Source organism: Sminthopsis crassicaudata, chromosome 5 (assembly GCF_048593235.1).
Source record: "Sminthopsis crassicaudata isolate SCR6 chromosome 5, ASM4859323v1, whole genome shotgun sequence".
In the NCBI taxonomy this organism is placed as follows: domain Eukaryota; kingdom Metazoa; phylum Chordata; class Mammalia; order Dasyuromorphia; family Dasyuridae; genus Sminthopsis; species Sminthopsis crassicaudata.
In genome coordinates, this window is record NC_133621.1 from 13,363,720 (window position 1) to 13,378,196 (window position 14,477).

General features: G+C 46.0%; 1 protein-coding gene across 6 annotated transcripts in view; it reads left to right on the top strand.

The window, feature by feature from the left end:
- Positions 1-14,477, top strand: part of PALS2 (protein associated with LIN7 2, MAGUK p55 family member) — an 82,192-nt gene that overhangs the window by 34,887 nt on the left and 32,828 nt on the right. For 3 of the 6 annotated variants that reach the window (XR_012482484.1, XM_074269169.1, XM_074269168.1), the window contains exon 2: positions 216-301. The exons of 2 other annotated variants lie outside the window; for them this stretch is intronic. Coding sequence is in view for 2 of the 4 variants with exons in the window: in XM_074269169.1 (XP_074125270.1) it covers positions 256-301 (46 nt within the window). In the remaining 2 variants the exon portion in view is untranslated. Of the gene's footprint in view, positions 1-215; positions 302-9,928; positions 9,950-14,477 lie in introns of those variants that run through there. One more of the 6 variants, XM_074269171.1, reaches the window with a different exon arrangement.

The following is a 14,477-nucleotide window of genomic DNA, read 5'->3' on the forward strand; positions in this document are numbered from 1 at the left end:
TCCTCTTGTTTAATCCTGGGCCCGTCCCTCTCTTCCATCTGTCAGACATCCACACTGATAGACGATAGACTGATTAATAATATACTAATAGCAATAGGCTGTCCGTCCAAATTGGTGCTGTAGTCTGGGCAGTAGGCATTCTTCATCCACTTGAGCTTTCCTGTGTGGATGGGCAGGCCAAATTCCTCCTTTAAGTGATTATAGATTTCTTTCAGGGAGCTCTGCAATATTCCCGGACTTGATGTAATCAGCACAATGTCATCAGAAAACAAGAACGTCTGGAGGACTTCACCATCAACAGGTAATCCCTCCCTCTCGGGCCTGGACTCTGCACTGACACCTATCCCACTGACAGACATCCGCTCCCTGTCCTGTCCCTCACTTGGTGTCCAGGTTCAGAGAGGTTTTTTTCTGTTGTCATATTTTCTGGAACTCCTCAATGGTTTTTATGTGTAGATAAGAGATAGCTTGTTAGAAGAGAGAGCCTGTAAAGTGGGATTTAGCTTTACTGAATCAAATGCTTTGTTGTATTCAATGGATTCTGAGCTTAGGGGACCTTGTATTCTCAGTGTCTTTCTGTCAGTTATGAAACAGTCCAGATAAGGGTCCGTTTTTGAACGTGGCTTGCAGAAGCCTGCCTGCTTCCGACTAATCTCCCCATTGAGGGTGCTCGTCGGCGTTAGCTGATGTTCACAGAGATTTTGTATAAATGGGAGATGAGGAATAGAGATCTGAATCCATTTACTGGCTTCCTCGTGGTAGCTTTTTTTGGTGTTTATAAAGGCAACCATTTATTGCATGACTTTGGTATCTTCCCCTCCTTCAGATCTCTTCATTTGGTTCTTGCCTCCAGCAAGGGTCTTCTATATGGCTACTGGACCCGTTCTGACTCTTTCCTGCCTCCCCCATAAGTATGTTCAGAATCGCAGTATTAGGGCCCAAGACCAGTGAGGAAAAAAATATTGTAATGAGGTCTGCAAATCTTTTCTACTTTTTCTCTGTCATCTGTTTTTATCTGTAAGTGCCTTTCAGCTGCTTTAGCCTTCTCGTGCTTCTCTGTCTTTATGAAACAATATCGCCCCTAAATATCCATTATCCTTCCTGGTAGGATTTTCCATGAGTTTATATTCTTTTCTGGTACTGTCTTTGGCAGCCATCTTTCTCTACTTGGCAAATAAGTCAGAACCTGCTGACTAAGTAAGGCACACTGTGGGCTCCTTGCTCTGGAAGCTGGATTCAAGTCCTGCCTATTGAAGCTTTTATTAAGCTCTTCCTAGACACAAAGCACTGTGCTGGGAAGACAGATAGAAAAGTGGGCCTCTGCTCTCCAGGAGCTTACCTGCTAATGAGACAATTAACACCTGGCAGATCTTCAATTCAAATAGGAAATTCCCCTGGTCCTTAGGGCGCTTCAGCAAAGCAGATGGCAGGGCTTTTCCTTAATGTCATTTCCATTCGCGAGATCCTGTCAGTTTCTGATGTTCAGCTATTTGACTGGGCTAAGGACTTTGAGGGCCAGAGCCTTCTTTTGGGCTCCTCAGTAGCTAGGACGGCAGCCTTTGCAGCAGCAGGTCTAGGTACCAGGCTGCACCTTCACCAGAGATGGTTTCCCAGCATGAGACCAAGGACCCAGGTCTGCAAATTCCCAGAATGCTTGGGTCCTGAGCTGTCTGCAACAGGTTCCCAAGGGAGATGGTGGTCAAGATGACTTGCCTGGAAAACACTGCCTTAAGTCTCTTCTTTGGGGTGCTCTGCCTCCATGTTTCTTAGTTTCCTTATTTGTAAAATGGAAGGGCTCTACTAGATGACCGCAGAGGTCTCTTTCAGTTGTAAGTCGTAGGATCATATCACTAACTAGCTTTGTAAAATTATGGTCACTTTGAGCTAATTTCAGTTGTCTATTTCCTCTTTTATATTGTTATTTGTTTGCTTAAATAGTTCAGAATTTTATTATTTCACATGCATGCCATATCTTTTTGTTTTGTGCCGTAAATTCTTTTTTTTTTCTAATAATAGCTTTTTATTTTTCAAAATACATGCAAAGATAGTTTTCAACATTTACTCTTGCAAAATCTTGTGTTCCAGATTTTTCTCCCTCCTTCCTTCGACAGCAAGTAACACAATGTAGGTTAAAGATGTGTAATTCTTCTATACATATTTCCACATTATCATGTACACGCTATATCTTTTTCTCATCATCATTCGCTTTTCTTGTTGTTTTTCACTAATTATGATTTTAGTCCTGGCAAATTGATGGCATTGAATGTACGTGGCTGATTCAGGATAATTACACATAGGTAACAAGTCTTTTCTGTCTTTTAAATAATCGATTTCATTTTTTTCTGTGATGTTACTTGGTGTTCTCCACGAACAATGTCTGCCAGTACTTTTCTTGAAAGTAGTGATAAATTATGCATCCCCTGTGATCCAGCAGTGTCTCTACTTGGCCTGTATCTCAAAGAGATCATAAAAAGGGGAAAGGGCCCATCTGTGCAAAAAAGTTTGTAGTGGCATGAAACTGGAAACTGAGTGGCTGCCCATCACTTGGAGAATGGCTGATTAGTTATGAATGGATATTATGGAATATTATTGTTTTGTAAGATGGTTTCAGAGAGGCCTGGAGAGACTTACCTGAGAACCAAGAGAACATTGTACATGGTAACAACAAGATGATGTGATGATCAACTGATAGACGTGGCTCTTTTTGACCCTGAGATGATTCAGGCCACTTCTGGTAGATTTGTGATGGAGAGAGCCATCTGCATCCAGAGAGAGGACCATGGGGACTGAATGAGGATCACAGGGTAGTATTTTCACCTTTTTTGTTGTTTGCTTGCTTGCTTTTTTTTTCTTTCTCATTTTCCCCCCTTTTTGATCTGATTATTCTTATTTAGCATGATAAATGTGGAAATTTATATAGAAGTATTGCACGTTTAATATATATTAGCTTACTTGCCGTCTAGGATTGGGGGGGGAGAACAATTTGGAACACAAGGTTTTGCAGTGGTGAATGTTGAAAACTATCTTTGCATATATCTTGAAAATAAAAAGCCATTAAAAAGTATTAATGGTGTAAATGAATACAAAGGTATGAGGCTTCTGGACAATCTACAAGACTCATCATCTCTTTTCTCCCTTTCTCTCAGTCTTCACCTTTTCCCCACTTTGCACTGAAATTACCAAGCCTTAGTATCTACCGTGATTTTATTTGGAGAGTCTCTCAAGTTCTTGGGACTCTGCTTTCTTCATCCTCTGTAACTGAGGGTAGCACAGCAACTATTTTCGTGGGGCTTTCTACTTTTTGTGGATATTGATCACCAGTAATACATGAGGACCAAATGAAATACTGGGTCTAGCCATTTGGGGGTCTTCAAGGAGATCCTGAGGGCGGTCCTATTGTTTTGTGCAACCCCTTGGGTTAGGTTTAGTGTCAGAACACCAAAGGAGCCGGGTGGGATGCCAGTTGGAAGGAGCTTGTCTAAGCGTGGCAAGAGTAGGGCCACACGTGCTCATTGTTGGATTGAGTGGCCTCAGGCTTGGACCCGCGGGTGGCCTCCTTTCCGTCCCCGTGATCTGTGGCCATTCATGTGTTCTGCTTCTGTCTCTTTGTGAAACGATGTTCACCAGCACCTTCTGTGTTTCCCTGAATGCATCCTGCTGTTTCTTACACATTTGACATGTGCAAGCTCTAGAATATTAGTGCATTCACCCTGGAAAGGCTTCCCCTGCTCAGACTTCTCCCAGCTGGAGAGTCGGTCTTCAAGTAACTGAAGTTAATGTGGCTGCTTTTTGTTAGTTTAAATCGTGTCTGACTCTCGGTGACCCCATTTGGGGTTTTCTTGGCAGAGATAATGCAGTGGTAGGCCATTTCCTTTTCTGGCTCCTTTTCCAGCTAGGAAGTGTCTGAGGTAGGATTTGAATTTGGGAAGAGTCTTCTTGATTTCCAGGTTCAGTGTTTCACCCACAGTCCCACTTAGCTACTCACTATTACTTTATTCTTTTTTGCCTATACCTTGTGTTTGTTCCTTCTTTGCTTTTGTTTCTCTTGAATGGTAACAAATCTTCCAGCACGAAGAAGAAAAATGTGGGTGCTACAAGTTGTGAACCTCTGTGGGGTGTTCAGCAGTGAATGCGATTCTCACCTGAGATGGGGGGGGGACTGCAAGAGGGCTCGCCATGTGGCATCGGCCCCGGCGGTCCCTGATTGGATCCACCTAGCCTGAAACAGCTATTGAGGCTCTTCCGGCAAGAGTAGAGATAGCCGCGGAGGGTTTGGTCCCTGGTACAAAGTGCTCGAAGCAGCAATTTCTAGTTGCGTTCTTAAAATTTAAAAATGGGCGCTAACAACCATTTGTTTTCCACTGGAACCATTTATTCCCACATCTTCATATTCAACTCCGGGATCTCATTCTGTATGTTTTAAGTGCTTTAAATATTTGATTTCAAACTTGTTTTGTGAAACTTGTCATTTGTATGAGGTCTGTCATGAGACATTTATTTTTGTAATTTTTTTGGTAAAGATTCTTCCGGACCCAGAGTCTTCTTCATATGATACCTGGTACGTCCCTTAGTGGGACACAAGGTGGGGTGGGGCGCGGCACAGAATAACACACTGTTACTTGGCATCTCCTCACTAAGTTCTGACTAATAATTTGGGAAGCAGCGGCCTCCTCCGATGGCAGCTTATCCCTGCCTAGCAGGCTCGGCCTTGGAGTGCCGGATCCCGGGTCCTGCCCAGGAGCTCCTTGAGAGCCTTTTGTATTTGTACCCCAAGCGCCTGGCACAGTGCCTGGCACACAGTGAGTGCTTTGCACAGGCCTTTCCATTCACTCAGATTCTAGAGTGGGAAGGAACCTCAGGGACTGCCCAGTCCCTCCCCCCTTCTTACAGAAGCCCAAAGAGGTCAAATGACAAAGCCTGCTGATAGTGAAGTGTCGGAGGTGGGATTCAAACACGGGTCCTGTGGCTCCATGGGGCCCCCCCGGCTCTTTTCCATGTTGTCTCTGCTGCTTAGGAGAGGAAAGACTGATGTACACACTGGAGTCTGCTTGCTTTTTTCTATCCACACCATTAGTGGCGATACAGACCTATCCCACAAGGTGTACACAAGGACTTAGCGGGGGTTTTATCCTCAGAAATTATAGATGTGTACTGGGGGAGCCGAGACCCATGGGGTTAAGTGACTCGCCCAGGGTCTCACAGCCAGGAGGCGTTAAGTATCCGGCTCCTCCTGTGGCCAGTGCTGGCGCCCTCTCCGCCCGCTGTCTAGCTGCCCCCAAAGAAGAGATTTTCTCCTTACCACAGGTGATTCTAACTTCTCCAGTCTGTCTATGGAAGGGGAAGTGGGTCCTCAATGCAGAGCTTGTTTTGTGGAACTCTTTCAATCCCATCAATCACCGCAGAATTTGATTCAAGAATGAACGTCTTGACGTGACAGCTGAAATTGAGCCATACATTTTGGATTTGTTGGAAGATGGATAATAGGGACAAATGTCATTTATTGAAATAATGAAAGTCGTTGCAAATTATTATCACAAGCCAACCTCGGGATTCGCGCAGTTATACAAGGTGCAGATGTCCGAGGTAGCCATTGGGTCCGACGCCCTATTTTCTATGTGTGTTATTAAGGGCCTACTGTGTGCTAAGTACTGAGGCCCAAAGGAAGGCAGAAACCAATCTCTGTCCCCAGGAAACTCACATTCTAACAGGAGAGATGGAGCATCAATGGCCATGCACAAACAAGATCTGTTTTCTTGGTCTTTCTATGTGTCTGATGCTCTTTGACTCTTGCTCTTTGGGCTCTGGGTGTGACTGGGCTTTCTTGGTCCTCCCCCTCCCTGGGGGACCAGTCCTCAGGCCCCGTGGCTGAATTATTATCCTATTTCATGGCTCCTAATTGTGGAGCTTCCCCATAGCTATTTTAAATAGCTTTCCTCTCCACTCTCTGGCTTCAGCTCCATGTGTAAATTATCTCTCTGTAACTGGGTTTTAGATCGATCTAACCGGATCCAGTTGTGCAACATCAGCTGCTTGTTGGGCATTTTGAACAGGATGTCTGTCCAGTAGGCATCCCACACTCAGTGTCCAAGCCAGAACTTCTCTTCTCCCCAAATCCAGCCCACCCTCTCCATTTTACTGTTTCTTTCAAGGGCACCAGCATCCTTCCGGTCATCCAGGCTCGTGGCTTTGGCGTTATTCTTGACGCTCCCCACATCTCCCCCTTCCTGAATTAAATCAGTTGCCAAATCCTGTCATTGTCTCCCGCCCATGTCTCTTGGTCTTTGCCACACCTGCCTGGACCATTGCGGTGGTCTCCCTGTCACAGGCCATTTCCCACACCAGTGCATCCTTCCCTGAGCTGCTTTTTTCCCCCACTGAATCTTGGGACTTCACCAGAAGTGTACAGCCTGGGACTCTGCTTCCTCCTCCTCCTAGAGGGAGCTTTGGGTAAGAATTGGGAATAGGTCATGGGATCCCCAGGGAAGGGAAATGTCAGGTGTGAGGGCTTCCCCATGGGGGACGGTTTCGCTAGTTGGGGAGGAAGTTCCTTGGCTCCCACTTTATTCCTCAGAGGCTACATGGACCAGGGGTCTCTGACGTGGTGGCTATAACCATACCGCGTGACTCTCTCCCCCTTCTTGTTTGTGATAGCTTAAATACCACATACTGTGTGCAGAGCATGCACACACAGTCACCATCAACAGGCCTAAGCTACGTTTCTACCTACCATGAACCCCCTTTCTTGCCAACAGTTCCAATGGTCTTATGATGAAGAAAACCATCTGCGTCCAGACAGAGTGTTGTGGGGACACAAGGGTGGACCACGAAGGAGCAATTTTCCTTTTGTGTTATTGTTTGCTTGCATTTTGTTTTCTGTCTCTTTTTTTTTTCCCCTTTTTGATCTGATTTTATTTATTTATTTATTTATTTATTTTGTGCAGCAAGATAATTATGGAAATATGTATAAAAGACTTGCACAGGTTTTAACGTATATTGGATCACTTGCCATCTGGAGGAGCAGGTGGGGGGAAGGGAAGGGAAAATTTGGAACACAAGGTTTTGCAAGGGTGAATGTTGAAAATTATGCATCCATGGATTTTGAAAATAAAAAACTTTAATTAAAAAAAAAAAGAGAGAAAAAAAGAGCAGGACATTCGGAACTGGAAAGGTACCTTGGATTCTTTGGAAATTGTGGTATTCTGTGACTCAGCAGCAAGAGAATATGGAGCTTTAAAAAGATGGTTGTAAGATCTCCTCGGTTTTCTGAATGCAGTCCAGTCTGTTCATCCCTTTCTGCGCACTTCTGGCGCAGCTTGTTGACCATTTGCAGTTCCCGTCCCACTGAATCCTGTAGTCTGGCAGGTTCGCCATCCATTCTTGTCATGTGCCGTACTTGTATTCTTTCAAGTCGCCAAGAGCCCATGGCTCCCAGGGAAATACAGGATTAAGCTCTTGCAAGCTTCTGGTCCCTCTTACTACAGCATAGGCCAGTGGCCCTCCCATACTGTCAGTTTATTTCCTCTTCCTTTTTCTGCATGTCCCATATTGTTGAGTCGTTAACATTGGACGCATGGACAACAGTGATATCACTCGTGGCCGGCTGAAGCTTCCTTAACGTGCATGTTTTCTCCATGTGGCACATCCCAGCAGACAGGGGGCTGCAATACTTGGGGGCTCTTTAAACAGCGAAATCACCAAAAAGCATAAAAATCCTAAAAACAAACAAAAAACCGCACACTGACTAGACTGCACAAAGACATGTGCAGCCTCAGGGCCGAACTAGAGGCTGGAGGGTCTGTTTGTTGGACCTTAGCTGGGGAAGTGGCCTCGGCAGCCGCCTGTCCACAAGCACCTCAGTCCCCGGGTGTGTATTTGAGCTTCCAAATAAATCTTAGCAAGCAGGTGAATTCACAAACATGGACTTCACAGATGGCGGGGATTGATTGTCTGCTGCTCATTTACTTGGGTTCGCCTGTTTGGATTGTGACCCCAAAATCTCGAATGTCCCTGGAGCATCTGGGAGTCAGAGAGACTTATCGTCCAGGTTGTGGAGCCTGACCCTCTGTCTCTTCCTTTGCTCCATGTGGATGATGACTGAGTTAGGAGGAACTTCTTTCTGTGGTGGCTTCTGTCAAACAGTGTTCTTGGCTGCCTAAGAACTTGCACACAATGATCTGAACTTGCAGCGGAGAGACTTTGAGTGTGTTTTGGCTTAGGCTGCTCTGGGAAATGGAGAATAACTGATATTTTGGAGGTGTGGAGGTGGGATCTTGTTTTTAGAGTCACAAAATGCTAGAGCAGGTCCTGTGCTTTCGCAAATGAGGAGGCGGCCCAGCATTGCCCAGCAGAGGGAGGATGCAGAGAGCCTGTGGGGCTGCAGACCAACATGAACCTGTCTTCGGTCCCGTCTGGTTCAACTGAGCTCCAGGTGACGGTGAAGGTCTCCAAAGCTAGGTAGAAGATGTCTTCCAGCATTGAGGAGCCCACCCTGGGGAGCGGACTGGGGCGGGGCCGCTGCCAGTGGAATCGAATTTGTCCTTTTTTCTCATTTAGTTTTGCACATTTTTCTGCCCTCACAGTGATCACATTCGGAAGAAAAGGAACTTCAGTTTGCTATTGGAAGAAACTGTCTTCCAAATTAGCATGTCTTTTGATATTCAGACCCGAACAATGGTTACTCCGGCCCACTCGCACAAAAGCAAATTAAATTTTATCACTGTTATGACTAATGCTAATTTCCATTTATTAAGCACCATAAAATAATATACAGAAACAATGAATTAGACGTGGTCCCTGCTGAATGGATTTATAATTTGAATAAGACGTGATAAATTAGGGAGACATGGGGATGTAATTTAGGGAGAAGAAAGTTACTTGGAGAACTAAGTGGATCGTACACTTTTTTGACCTTTTAAGAGGTTTGAGAAAGCTGGAATGCCTCAGAACTTGTTGAAGCCTCTCTCGCTTTCTTCCTCTGGTCCTTCAGCTCATCCTGGGCATCTCTTCGGTTGGTTCATCATTCTACATGACTCCCTGTACCCAAGTCTCGTCTTTCCTTTAGATTTCTCCCAGTGTCTTACTTCCTAGATAAAAGCCCGCCTCTCGTCTTGGGGGGTGACCAGTATGGCCGCGGGGTGCCAGTTCCTCTTTTAATGGCATTGACACCTCATCACCTGGCACTACCCTGCCTTTCTAGAATTCTCACACACCACTACCATCATCATCATCAGTAATATTATTAATAACTCATATTATTGACCAATTAATCCTTATTGCCATCATGGCTGCATCTCAGCTATCTTGGCCTCTGCCATTCCCCTCCCGGGGCGCCAGTCTCCTGTCTCGGGAGCTGCCCTGGTCCTCTGCTGTCAGTCCCCTCCCCTTCCCTCTCCTTATCTTCCCCTAACACTCAACGCTCAAGACCCGCCTCTTGCAGGAACCTTTCCCACCATATCACCTTCCGTCTCCTCTGCAGAATGGCTTCTCTGCCTAATGGTTTTCAGTCATTTCTTCTATTAAAGTAAAAGTTCCTCAAGGACCGGGCTACTTTTCTTTGTCTCCCCAGTGCCCGGCCCAGCGCCTGGCACTCACCGAATGCTTGTGGACGGAGTGGATGGAAGGGGAGTTATGGCCAGCGCACGGCTCTCCAGAGAAAGCTCTCGGCCTCTTACTAGATCACAGGCTTGTCATAAATCTCTCCCATTTCACGGGATCCGTGGGGACCAGACATGGGACTCGGAGACTTCTCACTCTCTGGCTAAGAACTTTGGGTCCGGAAGGTAGAGCAAAGGCATGGAGTCCAGGCCCAACTGATGAGTTACCGAGTCACCCACACTCTGCCTGCAGAGACTGAGGTTGGGTACTCTAGGCTCTGCTGAGAGGAAGAAGGGCCCCCCCACCTAACTGCAAACGTGGCCGTCGCTCCCAGGGCACACGTGGTTGCCACAAGGTAACCTCCCGAGGGGAGGGAGCGCTTGCAGGGGGCTTTAGAGGCTGGGTAGGAAATTGGGGAGGAAAGGTGATCCGGGTGTAACAGGCAAGGGGGCCGCAGGGAAGGGAGCACAGGGTATCGGTGCGGGAAAAGGGATGAGCTGTTTGTCACTCCCCAGCTGGCAGCTCCGGAGTACCGTGGGAGGAATCGGGAAGAGTTCTGCTGGGATCAGCCTCTATCTCCAAGGGTGACAAGCTGCCAGTCATGGTAGTGGGCAGCAACAGCCTGGCTGGCCACTTGTTGGTCTGGGGTGGACTCAGCTAGTCAGTTACAGCCTGACCGTCCTGTGTGGATGTTATTTCAGGTTGAATTTAGACAATGCTAATCCTCAATTTGTATTCTTGCTGTTTCGGGCCAGCCCTGTGAGCGCTATCTCTGGTTCCAAGCGTGGGCTGTGGTGCCAGAAGGAAAGCTCTTCCTCGCTAGTATGTGTCCTCGCAACGGGGTCGTTATCTCCTCCGGCCGTCCCCCTCCTCCCGACGTGGGTGCGCTTCCTCGTGGCAGCCCCAGGGAGAGCTCTTAGTGCTGGGGACCGGCTTTTCCAACCCAAGGCGATGAACCAGTGGACAGCCCTGTCCCTTTGCAATCCCTTGCCCTTCATACAGCTTTTTCCTCCTCCCCCCCACCCCGGGACATTTCTCTGACAATGTCATTCTCACTATTTTCCCCTTTTTATTCCTCATTGGTAAAGTGTTTCAATCAGGTTGTACTAGAGCCAACTGTCAGGGATGCACGGGGAGCCGATTGTTAAATGTTCAGTGTGAGCTTTTGCACCTTGGCCACTGGCAAAGGTTATAAGGAAGGGTTTGATTTATTGTTTTGTTGCTTTGTCTAGACTTAAGAAAGGAAGGAACAAAATGCAATTCTAATTAAACTTAAGTGTGTTAGGGGCAGGAGAGAAACTGGGTTGTTAAATATTGCCTAGCACGCCCTTGGTTCCACACTCTTCTTCTTCCCTGTGGGTTCTTTGGAGACTGTTGTTCCATGTTGGCCAGGGGCAAGCTTGTGTCTCCCAAAGGTGACAGAGCCAGCTTTCTTTCTCAAGTTAACTTCAGGGCTCAGTTTATAGTCCAGTTTGTGTCTTTCTTGGATATATGCTCAGATGCCTCGGTCTCAAGGTTGACCGTCCTCTTGCCGCTCAGACTGGACGCTAGGATGGGCTTCGTCCATTTGGGTTTTTTGGATTCCTAGTTCAGCCATGAACCTTGCGTGGTTCCGAATGGCCTTTATGGGGCTCTAGTGTGTCGTGGCTTGAGGCGGTCAGCACCGTGTGCCAGAAGCAGGAGCCGGAACGGTACGAGGGCTTTGGCGAGTGTGGCGGGCTGCCGGAGCGTTTTGGATTTGCCAGATAGACCCATCTGGTAAAGCTCAGGGAGACAGAAACAAAATCCATAGTATTGCGAAGGAAACCGATGCTATCAAAGTATAGTTGGCCCTCCATAGCAGATGACGGGCACCCCAGATCTGTAGGGGAGCCCTCTCGGAGGTGGGCTCTGAGGAGCTGGACCTGCTCTGGGACTGGAGACACGGGGGTCAGGTGGTCTGCTTCCTCCCTGTTTTGTGCTTTGCTGGATCCTGATGGGACAGTTCTGGGCGCTTCTCAGATTTTGTGCAGACCAGAGTGCAGTATGGTTAGAGTAATCCGGCATAATTTTATTGACCTGACAGTGATTCTCATTAAGCAATTCTAAGCCTGGGATTTGGGGACAGATGCTGGTTCCCAGGGAGTCTCCTAGACCAATGAAATCATGAGGAAGATACTTAGGAATCCCTAATCCTTGATGCTACTGTTTGAACCACGAGTTTGAGCTCCCATTAACCTTCATGGAAGAATATCTCAGAAAGTTTTGTCTGACTTTTGATGGCCACGCACTGGGTCCAGTTGGCTTAGGACTTTCATGCAAATAATCCGCAGGGAAGAACAATTTTAGGAAGAGATGCAGCATTTCTCAGGTTTTTCAAGGGAGTTTTTTTTTTTTGGGGGGGGGGTGGTGTTTGTTTTTCCAGTTGCCACCCTTGGAAAGAAAAGCCTTGAGCACCAAACAAAAGATGTTCTATTCGAATCCTATAGGCAATAGGGAACCACTGGAGTTTATTGAGGAGGGAAATGACCTGCTCTCTAAGAAGATGCCTTTGCTAGTTGATTGGAGGATGGACTGGTTTGGGGAGAGATTGGGACTCGCCGACCAATCAGGAGGTCTTTGCAGTGTTCCATGCTTAAGGTGCTGAGGGTCTGCAGCAAAGTGGTGGGGTGTCAGGAGAGAGAGCAGAACTGACAGGCCTTAGCAACAGAGCGGATACGTGGGTAAGCATGCGTGAGAGGAGATGATACCTGAATGGCAATGAAGATGCCTCCTGGGGTGACTGGGAGGAGGAGGATGGTGCTGTTCACAGGGACAGGAAAGGTAGCAGAGAGAAATGAAGGGGAAGGATGAAGGGGCCATGTTGGGTTCTATGGGATAATCAGTTCAAGAGGTCCTGATAGGGCAGCTAAAGGTAAGAGCCAGACAAATAGACTGCTCCTCATCAGCACAGAGATGATCACTGAATCCAGGCTAGCTGATGGGATCCCCAAGTAATGTAGTAGAGAGGGGGGAGGAGGATTCCCCCCTCCACAAGACTGGTTGGGCTTAGAGCTGGCTTCCAGGAAGCAGATGCCTCCCAGAGGTCCATGGGGCTGGCGTCTTCCTGCAGCCTGCTCTGGCTGGATTGTGCTGCCCTGGAGCTTCCTCTCCTCTCAGGGCTGCTTTTTCTTTTTTCTTTCTTTCTTTTTTTTTTTTTAATTGGAGCTTTTTATTTCCAAAACAAATGCAAAGATACTTTTTCAACATTGACCCTTGCAAAACACTGTGTTCCAATCTTCTCCCCCTTCCTCCAACTCCTTCCTGTAGATGGCATATAATCCAATATATGTTAAACAAAGTAAAATATATGTGTTAAATGCAATATAGGCATAATATTTAATAGTTCTATTACTGTACAAGAACAATTAGGTCAAAAGGTAAAAAAAATGAGAAAGAAAATAAAATGCAAGCAAACAACAACAAAAAATGTGAAGATGCTCTGTTGTGATCTCTACTCAGTCCTTACAGTTCCTCTCTCTGGGGGCAGATGGCTCTCTCCGTCACAAGATCATTGGAACTGGCCTGAATCATCTCATTGTTTGAGAGCCTCATCCATCAGAATTGATCATTGTATAATCTTGTTGTTGCCATGTACCATGATCTCCTGGTTCTGCTCACATCACTCAGCATCAGTTAATGTAAATCTCTCCAGGCCTCTCTGTATTCATCCTGCTGATAACTTCTTATAGAAGAACAATATTCCATAACATACCTATACCACAGTTTATTCAGCCAATCTCCAATTGATGGACATCCCCTCAGTTTCCAGTTTCTGGCCACCACAAAGAGGGCCGCCACAACCATTTTTGCACATGTGGATCCCTTTCCTTCCTTTAAGATCGCTTTGGGATATAGGCCCATAGAGACACTGCAGGATCAAAGGGTATGCACAGTTTGATGACTTTTTGAGCATAGTTCAAATCGCTCTCCAGAATGGATGGATCCATTCACAACTCTGTCAACAGCACATTAATGTCCCAGTTTTCTACATCCCCTCCAACATTATCTTTTCCTGTCATAGCCAATCTGAGAGGTGTGTAGTGCTATCTCAGAGTTGCCATAATTTGCATTTCTCTTATGATTTAGAGCACCTTTTCATATGACTAGAAATTGTTTCAATTTTTTCATCTGAAAATTGATCATATCCTTTGACCATTTATCAATTGGAGAATGGCTTGAACGATTATAAATTTGAATCCATTCTCCATATATCTTAGAAATGAGGCCTTTATCAGAACCTTTGCATGTAAAAATGTTTTCCCAGTTTTCTGCTTCCCTTCTAATGTTGTCTGCATTAGTTTTGTTTGTACAAAACCTTTTTAACTTAATATAATCAAAATTATTTATTTTGTAATCAATAACGATCTCCAGTTCTTCTTTGGTCACAAATTCCTTCCTCCTTCACAGATCTGAGAGGTAAACTATCCTATGTTCTTCTAATTTATTTGTAATTTCATTCTTTATGTCTAAATCATGAACCCATTTCAACCTTATCTTGGTATGTAGTTTGATATGGATCGATGCCTAGTTTCTGCCATACTAGTTCCCAATTTTCCCAGCAGTTTTTGTCAAATAGCGAGTTCTTATCCCAAAAGCTGGGGTCTGGGTTTGTCACACACTAGATTTCTATAGTCATTGACTATTTTGTCTGTGAACCTAACCTATTCACTAATCAACTTCTATATTTCGTAGCCAGTACAAACGGTTCTGATGACCACTGCTTTATAACAGAGTTTTAGGTCTGGCACAGCTGGGCCACCTTAGTTTGCATTTTTTCCATTAATTTTGGGGTTGCTTTTTCTCCTCACTGTCCCAGGATTGCTGGGCTTAGAAAAGGGGTTGTCTGGTCTTGGGGAACCTCA